Below are 12,281 nucleotides of genomic sequence, written 5' to 3'. Positions count from 1 at the left end.
GGAGAGTTTTTTTGCTTCAACTTTGAACTATGCCATGGCTTTGTTACATAAAAATTAAATGGCGTTTTTTTAATTTTCTATTTACTACTTTCAGTTTGCCATATAAATATGCTCATTATGGCATATCTGCACTGTACTCAGTTGACAGTTTTTAAGTAATCTCTGATAGTGACAACGTAAAGCTTTGCCACTAGAAGACATACATGAAACTAAAAAACAGTGGTGAACTGAGACTCAAGATCCTTTATTGGCTGGCATTACCAAGCAAAACCTACTTTTAATCTTAAAATGTCAACTTTTCAAAATAAAACGTATCACCATTCAATTGCAGACAAATTTGCACAAATCAAGCTGTCAATATTCAGTTTGCATTTTCCATGAAAATATTTACGCTTTCTGATTAGTATTAAACTGCGTTCCTTCAATGTCTTCAATTGTCTCTGGCAGACACCTGTTGCGTGTCTCTGGCAAAGTTCTTGCCACCAGTCCTCCCAGAAGAGCTATTGAGAACAAGACCACCTGTGGAAGTTCCTTCCAAACCTCATCTAGCAACAGGATCAGAGGAGCTACAGCAACGCCAAACCGAGCCATAAAGGAGTTGTAGCCCATTCCATTTTGTCTGCAACAGAGACAGAAGTACAGCTCTTAAAAGGAGAAACCTTATAGGCTTGAGATTACTTCTGCAGGAACCAATGGTTCAAGTCCCCTTTAAGATGTATAAAAAGCTAGTTCCTCTACTATCTAAAAGCTTTTTATGTGAATTTAGCCATAAAGAAAATGCCACTTGTTGGGACAAAAAAAAAACAATTTGATTGTGTGACTGGATCTTCAAAGTCAATGCTCTTTATGCAGTCTGAATGCCTGCCAGCTAATGTATTAGCAGAAATAACCAGATGAATACAACAGGTTTGAGTTTCCCTGCCTTGTCAGCACCTTCTAAGGTTTTGATATTCCAAAATGAACTAATCTTCATTTGTGCAGTCAGAGCATCTGTATGGTTTGCCATAAGATTAACTCAACATGCATTTTAAATGTATATCAGGAAAGTGCCCAAAGTCAAGGGGAGGACAGTTCATTGTTTTAAATTACGTATTTTTACATGCATTGAACATCAGATCGCTACATTACTACGTGATGAAGTTATCCATAAAGGTCAGAGACTGTCATTTCCATTACCTAACTACAGTTGGATACAGCTCTGAACTGTACAGCACAACCGTTCCAAACGAAGCTGAAGAAAACCCCTTGCCAACAATGGCAACAACTGTTCTGGCCGTGGACATATCTGCAAAAAAAGAAGTGTTTGCTTTTTTTTTTTCTAGATGTAGTCGAAATTAATTGTTTATCTTTACATCATTTCTGAGGCAGTCACCTACCTTTCGGCATGACAATGTTGATTCCAAGGCAGAGTGCAGATAACAACAAAGCTCCCACCTCAGTGCTGCGCCTGCCGATTTTATCCAGCAAATAGTAAACTGATAGTTTGGCTGGGACCTCAATTACAGCATAGGTAAATTGAGTAAGGTAGATATTCAAGCCAATGCCCGAGATGTTGAAGCTGATGCCGTAAAATTTTGAAGCAATACAAAACCTGTGGGTACAGAAGTATTCAGATACAAAAAAATATATAATAAACATTTTATACAAATAAGTTGTTCTGACCTGACAATAATAAGACAATTGCAAAGTTTGCACAAACCATAAGAGGCCAGTTCGCAGAGCTAGTTTCCTCATCTTAGGTGTTCGAATCAAGTCAAGGTACGTATAAGTTTGTCCTCTTGCCCCCTTGTCTACAATGGTGGATAAGGTCTGAAAAATGTCAGTTATTTTTTAAAAGTGTTCACTAAAATAGAAAGGGTCTAAAATTAAGGCTAAACTTTGAGTTCTGAATACAACCTCTGCTTTTAGTGTGTGAATGAAATCTTCTCTTTGATTTATCTTGGCACATTTCTTCAGGTATGTCTGAGCCTGCTCCACTTTTCCATTAGCAATGAGCCACCTCGCTGAGTCAGGCATCCACCTGAGTTTAGCAAAAAGAATGTTCTTTAATCCACATAGTCACACTTTGATCACTACCATTTCCCAAGATGGAACAATTTCCATTTGTTCTTCTTCATATCAGTACAAAGTTTAATACTATAACAAAATGTGGACTGAATTTTTTAAACTTATTTCCATCATGACAGAATACAAAGTTATATTTATGAGAAACCTTCAAGTCATACCTCCAAGTGATGATGGCCAAGATTAAAGGTGATGTAACACTTAGAGTGAGCCAACGCCAGTCAGTCACAAAGTAAGCAATTGCTGCAAATACCGTGTTGCCAAATGTCCAGGATAAACTATCGATGACTCCGACCAGTTTCCTGTGTTCAATGTCCACCCACTCCACACCTGCAAGAAAATACCTTATTTTTCTAGATGATCAAACAGAGTTAATTATATAAACACACATTCCTCATAACCATCCCTGAAGCTGCCCAGGTCTTTCCCGGTTAGCTCAGCATAATCACAGATTAATTACAGAGAGCGGAGGAAACGATGACAATGCCAGTGATGCAGAATCCGGTGAAGAACCTCAACACCGCAAACATCACATAGGTTGTAGAAAAGGCGCTTGCTACAGCAAACAGCATGCCAGATACATATGACACCAGGAGCATGATCCTGCGGCCAAACCTGTGCAGAGCAGTAGAGAAACAATATAACAGCATGAAGCTAAATAAATATACAACTCTTAGTGTAAAAACTTTGTTGCACAACTGTAATACCTGTCACTTAGACTTCCAAAGGCTATGGCTCCAAACATTACTCCAACAAAGAAGATGGTGGCTGTTGCTTTGTTTTTACCTCTTCTGTCACACACAAGGTCCCACTTTATGTAACAAGAGTAGAAAGGCGCGTTCACTCCCAAAATTAGTCTTCTTTTACGAAAATGTTAATTTTAATATCAAAGTTTAATCTACGTAAAGAAAGAAAAGACAGCAGGATTACCTCTGAGGTTATTGTTGATTTGAAGGTTGTGTTGTCGTACACCCATCCATTCTGGCACGGCACAGTGGACGCATCAGTAACATCAGAAGAGTTGAGCAACAGGTGATACTGAGGCTGTGCAAACATCCGACAGGAGCTGGGACTGCCATCTGTCTCGACTGGGATACTCACAGTAACTCTTTCTGTCTGAGATAAATTCAGAAAATCATCCAGCAAGCTGATGTCACAGTGATGAGCTGGTATTGCTGCGATAAAATTGTTCAGCATAAAGTGGCAAGGAAGCGTGAAGCGACCCAGGAAGTTGATTGCAATAATCATTATCTGAAATTTTCCAAATCCATTAATATCATCAAGAACGTTCTCAAACTTCATTGTTGCGTATTTCTGCAGTGCGATGCGTCTTCATGCAAGATCAATAAAGCAAGTAGATGAACTCGTCTGTCTGTATTCTTAGAAATCCACCAATCTTTTAAAAATCTACCAAGCGAGTATGACCTTTGGCATTTGGTGAAACAAATGTTCACTCCAAGAGAAGTGATGAGGTGAAGTGAGTGAATAATTTACTTTCCAAACTTGCTGCCAGCATTCATTTAAGTAAGAGGAGCTTGCAATTATATAACAAAGGCACTTATTTTGAAAGAAAAATTAGACCACCACTGTTGCTGTTGATTTGGCCATACACTTTGTAGATCAGACGAAACACAGAACAGTTTTTTTTTTTTATCAGAAACTGAAGATTCTGGGATATTGAAGGTAAACTCTCAGTGGCTACTTTATTAAGTAGAAATCACTAGCAGTAGGTTCGACTTTTGTCTTTGGAATTGTGCTGTTTTGTTGCACAGATTCAACAACAATGTGGTGAAATATTTTTTTCTTAAAATGTTTGCACAATATTAACTTGATAGATCTACAGTTGTTGCTGATTTATCAGCAACTGAAATATATTACTTCTCTGGCTCTGGCTCAGAGGGATACAGTGAAATCTTCAAGTTCAAAAAACCAAAAAGTAGAAAATCCTTTCCAGAAAATGGGTGCACTGAGCTCATAAAGGGATGGAGTACCAACAAAACACATACGAAAAGAGGCTTTAGTCTTGTAAGTAGTTCTGTTAAACTGGATTGTGTTGATTGTTGGAAATGCAGCTTACAAAATTACAGGTATTAATGTAACAACAACCGCTCTGTTATACGTGAATCAGTAAAGCCAGGTAATATTCAACATTTCCTTGTACATCTAGTCATGTGCTACATGAGCATGACTCATCATAATCCTGTACAAATTGGAAAACAGAGTTTGCAACCAAGATAAAGAAATGTGTGTTTAAACAATTAACTGCTCAAAAGTGCTGCTTTGATTTATTTATTTTTTATGTGTAGCTTACACTGGCATAAATATAATTATTGTGCATTATAATGGCACATTGTGCAGATCTTTCTAAAGACTAAATTTAACAATTGATTGTTCTGCATTGTGTGTTTAATATCCTAATTTTGTGCTCAAACAATGTTTTTAAATATATTGTGATTATAGGGTAAATTCAAATTCTCATAAAAGAAAATATCAAAGAAATGTGAGATAAAACTATTGAAGAAAACAATTTGAAAATAATCAATTAAGTCTAATCAGGACAAGAAAGTAAGACATGTTGGTGTTTAAAACTTAAACAATGACACATTTGCACACTTACACACTCAAAGTTTCTTCATCAAACATTACACACTCATAAAACATGACACATTTTCACTTTCAAAGGCCTGACATTAACTGTAAACACCATGGATAATGATGAGAAATTTGACATTTAAAAACTGAAAAAATTGATATTCAAATAGATATAAATAGGCAGATTTACAATGCAATAGCTCTGCTTCCTGCCTGAATAAGCAGTAAACAACATGATGCCGGTTTGGGCATGCAATCTCTCACCAGTCTTTAAAAGTATTGACTCAACCATCAAAATACCTGCATGTCTCTACAAATGTAAACATAAAAAATTCACTAAATACCGAGGCATTTAAGAATATGAGGTGAAATAACAATTTTGATAGGTGCTCTGCGGTGTTTTTCAAAGCTGGGGACCTGCTTTTTATCAACACTGTAAGGATAAAATTCCTTCCCTTTAAAGGATAACTCTCTGAGCATCTAAACTTTTACCAGATGAAGGTTAGTGTCAGAGTTAAAGGTAAGGTCAGAAAAGAAAAAGCAGATTTGTTTAATCTTGAAAATATTGTCATATCAGAACACAGGGTTAACAAAATTGGACAAAAACAAATAGGAAAAACATTCATAGTCCAACGAGTATTGATTCTAACTGCAAGAGGTTGTGCTCAGATTTTGGCAGAAGTAGGGAGTGATGGTGTAATGGTATATGGATTCTTAGCACAAATTGTTGCTCTTGTTAAAACACCACGGCCTACTCGTATGCTTCTTTGTTGATCTAAAAACATCTAAATCTGTATTTTCCTAACAATTCAGATTATTTTTTCATTGTTTTCTCTGATTGAATTCCAACTTGTGAAACGGCAAGCCCCAAACATTTGCATGTTTAAACTACTCATAAACTGTTCTTGTGTTTGTTGCAAGCAAAACTAATAAAGGCACGCTGATAATGCTCATCTACTGCAGGTTTTAAATTGTGAACGTCTGTCACCTTCAGCAGACTTTTTATTCATTGCAAACCTAATTGGACTTTAACTCTGTGTGTTAAAACTTTGCCAGGATGGGCACTGGCTCAGGGTTGCACTTCGCCATGTTGCAGGGAGCGTTTGATATATATATTTTTGGTAAATTGACATAAGTATTACAGTCATATTAAAGCATGGAACATTAACTTAGCACTTCATCATCAAAGCATCTACAGCAGCAAAGTATGACTCAGCTGAAAAATGGCTGCATGTGTCAAGTCCTGGGTGATCTGATTTTGTCTGGACAGGGCTATATGCATGTGACACAGTGATGACAAAATCTTTACAGGTGGCCTGGACACTTGTACTTGCATTACTTCAGCAGTCTGAACACAGCCCCTAAAGGCACACAGTGAAAGAGTCCACCATCTGAAGACACTATTTCTGCCTATCAGTGTTACCTGGATGGCTGTAGGTTAAAAAATGTAGGTGGTGATGACAAAATTAGTGGACCTCTCATCTATCTAAAACAACTATACAGCCATTAAGTAAAGACTGCTTCCTTTTAAAACGCTTACTCATTGAAATTCTCTCTAGTAAAAAAAAAAAGATTTTCTCATTATTTAAATTTTGTCATCAGTGGATCAGGTTGCTGTGATTTTCTCTCTAATATGTAGGCAATTAATCCATTGATTATAAGATTACTAATTCAGAGGACTGAATCACTGTATGATGGGGTAGTTGCTTGTTCAAGTCATGTCTGTGAAACTTCACAGGAGAGCCTGAAATTCATAGCTGAAATAACTTACAGTAAAATGTGACTCGGATAAACTTCTGCCTTTATATTAAAAAAGTTTATGTAATTTATTGCATCTGATGTCACAAAAACAACAGCAGGCCTGGTGATTGCAATGATGACAGCCCACTGTCTGACATGGACACATATTTATTTTCATGTAAAGCAGTAGTTGACATCCAAACACTAGGATGGATTGCAATGCAAGAAATTGTAATTGGCACCGTCTGATCAGGTTTTAATAAGCCCCTGTAAACAAAAGGCTGACATGCACACATTCCTGATATGACTAATTATTTTCCCATCAGGAGGCTCCAGCAGTCTCAATGTTGTCAGTGAATAAGTTTAAGAGGACACAGTTACAATACTAATGTACACCATTTAATGTGTAATTTTATTTTAAAGTCATAGATTCTTCAAGGATATACATGACAATTGCTTAATTTTAGCATCGGACTGAGACATACTTAACTGTCTCTAATCAGTGTCAGACAGAAATAAGTTCTGCTCAAGACATCAAAGCATTTTGTCAAACAACAGAGTAGTGTTAGCATAGCAGATTAACTTTGCAGATAATTCTTCACAGAGTCGCTTTCTCGTCAGACATCGGTATTGATCGTCTTCTGCAAAACAAAATATGTTCTCATAAAGCTTTCGTTTTTAGGTTTTGCTAAAAACAGACAGTTGTCTTACCTTGTCTGTTCAATGTCTTCGATGGTTTCTGGGAGACGGACGTTTAGTGTCTCAGGAAGAAAAGAAGCTGACAGAGCTGCAACGCAAGCCACCAATGTAAAAATGATATTTGGTAGGTAAGACCAGATGTCCTCAAGAATCATCACCAGGGGTGATAGAGACACACCAATGCGAGCCATGAAAGAGCTGAAACCAAGTCCGTTTTGCCTGTACAACCCAACAGAGAATAATTTTAACGTCAAGTCCTTATTTCCCCGTATTGTTATTATTGTTTTTATGAGAGTAACATGCTTGCAAATCTTTTTTCCTGGATACTAAAATATGTTTGACTAGACAAAAAGAGGTGAAATGTTTTCAGACCTCATGACAGTCGGATAAAGCTCTGTTGTGTACAGGAACACAGTTGTAAAAGCAGCTTCTGCAAACATCTTGCCTAAAGCTCCAAAAACTGTCCTTGCTGTCCACAAATCTAAAAGAAAAAAAACCCAAAAAAACTTTTATTAGGTGTTACAACTTTGACAGTTTGTGATTTCATGGTTTTAGGACTTGTTGCTTCAAGTCATTGACGTTTCAAATGCTATGTGTAAATGCTACTGCAAGCTTTCTCGTTGTAAGAAACACAGTTAGATTTTTTATTTACTCTGAGGGATGAAAATGTTGCAGAACAAACACAACCCTGTGAGAGCAAGTGTTCCAGCCTGAGTCAATCTTCGGCCTAATTTGTTCAAAAAGAAAACAATGAAGACTTTTGCTGGGACTTCGGTGATGCCATAGATGAATTGCGTGAGATAAATGTCCACTCCAAACCCAGGAACATTTAAGCTGATTCCATAATAGATGCAGGCCACGCCAAACCTACAGGCAAAACAACAACAACAACAAAAAGATAACACAGCAAGAGATATGTTTAGTAAAAAAAACAACCAAAAACTGTTGTATGAATGCTGGTTCTTGATTGGCTAGTTTGCGTCATGTGTTGTATTTCTGCAGCTGAAACTGCTTCTTGTCAAACAATAAAATGAGAGTCCAAGCTCTGTTTGTGTATAGGTGTTTAGTGTAAACCTAAGTCAAATTAGGAATCCATATTAAGACCACAGAACTGATTTTGACAGATGAAACTAAGGGTGATTAAACTGGAATCATAATCTATAGGTCAAGATGTATCAAGCAAATAGAAATATTATCCAAAAGTCATGCAGTTATTTTTACTGCCAAAGATGGTACTACAAAAGCTGAATACTAGAGTTGTTTTTTTTATTTTAAACATAGTGGAACATATTTTTACTTATGCATTTATTTTGTATTTATGGGTTAGTTTGTGCAGGTTTGCTAAATCGTAATTAAAGAAGTATCATCACTTTTGCTAAACCCTGTAATATCACAATTTTAAAAATAATAAAAAAATATTTATTTACCAAACAATGCCAGTTAGTAGCGCGAGTCGTCTCATTCTGGGAGTCTTCACAAGGTCCACATATGAGTATTTTCTATTTTCATCCTCAACAAGTATTACTTTGGATAGAATCTGAACAATTAAAAGAGAAATTTAAACAAAAAGCTGTTTACATGAAGAGAATGTGGAAATTGTTGTACCTCAGGCTTTAGGTCAGCCATGAACTCCTCTCTGCGGTTGAATTTTGCACACTTAGTCAAGTAAAAATGAGCACCATTCACTTTTCCATTACTTATCAACCATCTGGCAGACTCTGGGAGCCACCTGCACAAGAAGAAAGGTTGGCAGCATGACGCAAACATGAAAGATTTTCTAAAGACTTTCTAAAATATTTCTAATGTTCAAAAGTGTATTTGCTTCTGCAAACAGGCCTGAATGCTTACTTTATTTTTATTATTTAAATCTGACCAGTTTCTGCTTACCACCAACAGATTATAGCCAACAGCAGTGGGCTGGTCACAGTGGCTGTCAGGTATCTCCAGTCGTTCACAAAGTAGGCCACACCGGGCAACAGAATCGTTGAGAAACTCCAGTCCAAACTCATTAAGACTCCCACCGAGGTACGATGCTTGATTTCGACCCATTCCACACCTGTCAGAACAAAACAATCATTAAGGGTAATAAAAGAGAATAGAACATAAAATCAACGGAATAAAATAAAGATTCATTTAAGCTTAACGTTTTATTGACAGTGAATTAATATTTTAAGCCAAGATTTTCTGTATTTAATAAAAAACTTTTTGTTGGAAATGTTAAAATTTAGCACCATAAACCAAGACAAGAATCCAAGACAATAACGGGAAAAAAAACAACAACCATTTTTTATCAGCTTCACAGCATATTAGTAAAAGTTTTGGGTCACCTCTTTTCATTCACAAAACCTCTAATGGCATTCTATTTTAAATACAAAAACCTTAGTATGGAATTGTCCCACTATTTGCAGCTACAGTAGCTTAAACTCTGAAAAATGTCAACAAACTTTAGGAATGTGTTTCTGCAGACTTTTATTAGTTTATTTAGTTTTTCAAGATAGCATTTGTGAGATCAGACGCTGATGTTGGATGACACGGCCTGCCTGAATGTTTACTTTCTAATTCATCTCAGAGGTGTTCTGCCGGGTTGAAGTCAGGACTTCATGTTGGTCAGTCAAGTTTTTTCACCTGTTCACCATTTTATGCAGCTTGCTTTTTGCACTCAGTCCCTATCTTCAACTGTGGTCATGAGTTTTGGGATGTGAGCAAAAGAACGAGATTCCAAGTGGTCATCAGTACAAACCTCTTATGAAGAACCAACATTTTTGATGTATTGACAGACAACTTACATAGAACAATGGAGACTATACTGATTCCAGAAATCCCAAATCCAGTGAAAAATCTCATGGCAGCAAACATGGCAAAATTATAAGAGAAAGCACTTGCAAAACCAAAGATGGTGGTCATTATGTAGGACACCAGAAGTGTTCTTTTTCGTCCAAACCTGTAAAAATGAATATAATGGTTGAATAAATAAAACTATTTGAAATGCAAAAACAAGACTGCAATCTATTATAAATGATTGCAGTCACAACTTATTGCATATAAATGTATACAGAGCAACATTTAGATCCAGAGGACAAACAACCATGCATGCACAATCTCACTCCTACAGGGAATTTAATCCTCTCAGGCTCAAATTACTTGCAAAGACTGGCTAAGTTGTTGCAAATCTGCAACACCTGCCTGGAGAGGGTTAAAAAGACTGATTAATTCAACGGCCTTATTATCTTAATGTAGGACATCGACAAAGGGCCCAAAAGGAACCCACACATGCACAGGCAGAGCAAACAATAAAAAAAAAAACATTCTTTTTTTTATATTATTTCTATTTAAGCAAGTGTTTGTAAGTGATCAAACGAAGACATTTGGAACTATAGTTCCAATTCAGTGCTGGAACTGTATGCCAGCACTGATGTTTATATAAATAAAGATGTGCTTTTTTACTTTAGGAATAAAGTAAATTAGTCCTTCTAATTTTGTCATAATTAAAAATTTTCTTGAATGTTTTAAATACATATATAAACCAACTGATTGGAAACATGTGAGGAATATTCACACCTGTCACTAAGATAGCCAAAAACTGCTGCTCCAACCATGACCCCCATGAAGAAGATGGTGGCTGTAGCTCTGTTCACACTTCTCTTTTCACAAACCAGGTCCCACTAAAATGAAACACAGATAACAGGGATTAGGGATAAATGTAACAACTGAAAAATGTCCCGGCAAAACTTACCTCAGTGGCGAGAGTCGATTTAAAGATGCTGTGGTCATAAACCCAACCGTTCTGGCATGTAATTGTAGGTAGTTCTGTGATGTTGGTAGAGTTATACAGCAGGTGGTACTGAGGCTCTGCAAACATCTGACATAAGCTTGGGCTCCCATCACTCTGTAAAGGAATACTAGCAACGAGCTTGTCTTCAAGAGATAAATTCCTGAATCTTTCTTCATCGTCTAGCGAACTGATGTTGCAGTGGTGAGAAGGAATCACTGTGATGAAGTTATTAAGCAGGAAGTGAAATGGCAAAGTCACCCGAGGAATGACCAGCAAGAGAAGTATCCTTATCTGAAATCTGCCAAAGCCATTAACCTCTGCAAGCACATTCTCAAACTTCATCTTGCTGACAGATGATGTCGTGCTGGAGAGTGGAAGAAAACACCACACAGGAGGCAGGGAACTCTGTTACAGATCTCTGGTTAATGGACATACAGCTCTGCTCACTAAAGTTCATCATGGAAGTATTTCTTTTCAATAAATAACTTTTTTCTGTTAGACAGTGCTTGAAGTGTTCCTTGGTTTGATTTACCCACACCTGTAAGCTCCAGCTTCATTGGAGTTCATTGATGTACTTGAATAAGTGATCTGGGATCACTGTTCTGCGGAACCAAAGGACTTGGCTGTTAGTGTCTCTGTTTCCTTCAGGTGTTAGTTATAGAAGTAACAGGGGCAGAAGATATCATCTATAATTCTGCAGAAACAATTAATGTTTAGAATCACTATCATGAAGATTTTATAGTATCTCGTAATGTGGTGTAGTGAGTTTATCACACCCTCTCCTGGAGTTTATATTAAAAGGATATTGACACTGAATGATTTCTGTAAATGGAAAAAACAAGTCTTGGAAAAAATAAGTAAGATTTTTTATGAAAAAGTTTATGTTCTGTTGCTGTACTGTGGCAAACAAGGCAGAACAACATGCACCAATGTTTACATTTGCTTCAGAATTTGTTTAGGAATTAACGCAATGATGTCAGATGAATAAATCTACAGCTTTTAAACATGCACTTAGAGTTCCTTAGCTTTTTCTCATGGATTGTGTAGAAAAGCACAGTGAGAAAATAATCCTTGTGCAGCAGATGCTGCAATTAATTAATATCACTAACAAGACAATAATGGGTCTGTTATTAAAATCTAATCCTCCTTTCATACTAATGAATGTCTTCCATTTATTTTAATAAAAATTGAAAACAGGACATTGTTTTGCTGGAATTTGTCATTTATTTCTGTTTTACTTTCAAGTGTCTCTTGAAATAAAATTGCAATTAACTCCTTGATGATTTCCATAGAGCTCTAATGACTTAACTTGTAATCCAGGCCAATCCGTATAATGAGGATTATGTTATGTGCACTTATTTATGTATATTATTGAACGGATGAAAATAAACTAACAAGAAAACACATTTTGAGA

At 36.5% G+C, this 12,281-nt stretch overlaps 2 protein-coding genes across 2 annotated transcripts; both read right to left on the bottom strand.

The window, feature by feature from the left end:
- Positions 1 to 234: 234 nt before the first annotated feature.
- On the bottom strand, positions 235 to 3,409 carry LOC129367036 (solute carrier family 22 member 7-like). Its single transcript, XM_055041237.1, has 9 exons — positions 2,995 to 3,409; positions 2,772 to 2,875; positions 2,525 to 2,679; positions 2,226 to 2,394; positions 1,897 to 2,020; positions 1,700 to 1,809; positions 1,377 to 1,591; positions 1,177 to 1,285; positions 235 to 619 (listed from the first exon to the last, which is right to left on the bottom strand). Exons 1-9 carry the CDS (start codon positions 3,364 to 3,366, stop codon positions 388 to 390), a joined length of 1,590 nt encoding a protein of 529 aa, XP_054897212.1. The 5' UTR covers positions 3,367 to 3,409; the 3' UTR covers positions 235 to 387.
- A 3,154-nt stretch (positions 3,410 to 6,563) lies between these two features.
- On the bottom strand, positions 6,564 to 11,233 carry slc22a7b.1 (solute carrier family 22 member 7b, tandem duplicate 1). Its single transcript, XM_055041184.1, has 10 exons — positions 10,829 to 11,233; positions 10,654 to 10,757; positions 9,882 to 10,036; positions 8,983 to 9,151; positions 8,701 to 8,824; positions 8,523 to 8,632; positions 7,748 to 7,962; positions 7,468 to 7,576; positions 7,108 to 7,314; positions 6,564 to 7,037 (listed from the first exon to the last, which is right to left on the bottom strand). The coding sequence occupies exons 1-10, from the start codon at positions 11,207 to 11,209 to the stop codon at positions 6,995 to 6,997; spliced, it is 1,617 nt and encodes a 538-aa protein (XP_054897159.1). The 5' UTR covers positions 11,210 to 11,233; the 3' UTR covers positions 6,564 to 6,994.
- Between the last annotated feature and the right edge of the window lie 1,048 nt (positions 11,234 to 12,281).

This window comes from Poeciliopsis prolifica, unplaced genomic scaffold, assembly GCF_027474105.1.
Source record: "Poeciliopsis prolifica strain line A6 unplaced genomic scaffold, Auburn_PproV2 SCAFFOLD016, whole genome shotgun sequence".
Classification (NCBI taxonomy): domain Eukaryota; kingdom Metazoa; phylum Chordata; class Actinopteri; order Cyprinodontiformes; family Poeciliidae; genus Poeciliopsis; species Poeciliopsis prolifica.
The sequence above is the reverse complement of the archived record's forward strand: the minus strand, read 5'-3'. Positions and strand labels throughout refer to the sequence as shown.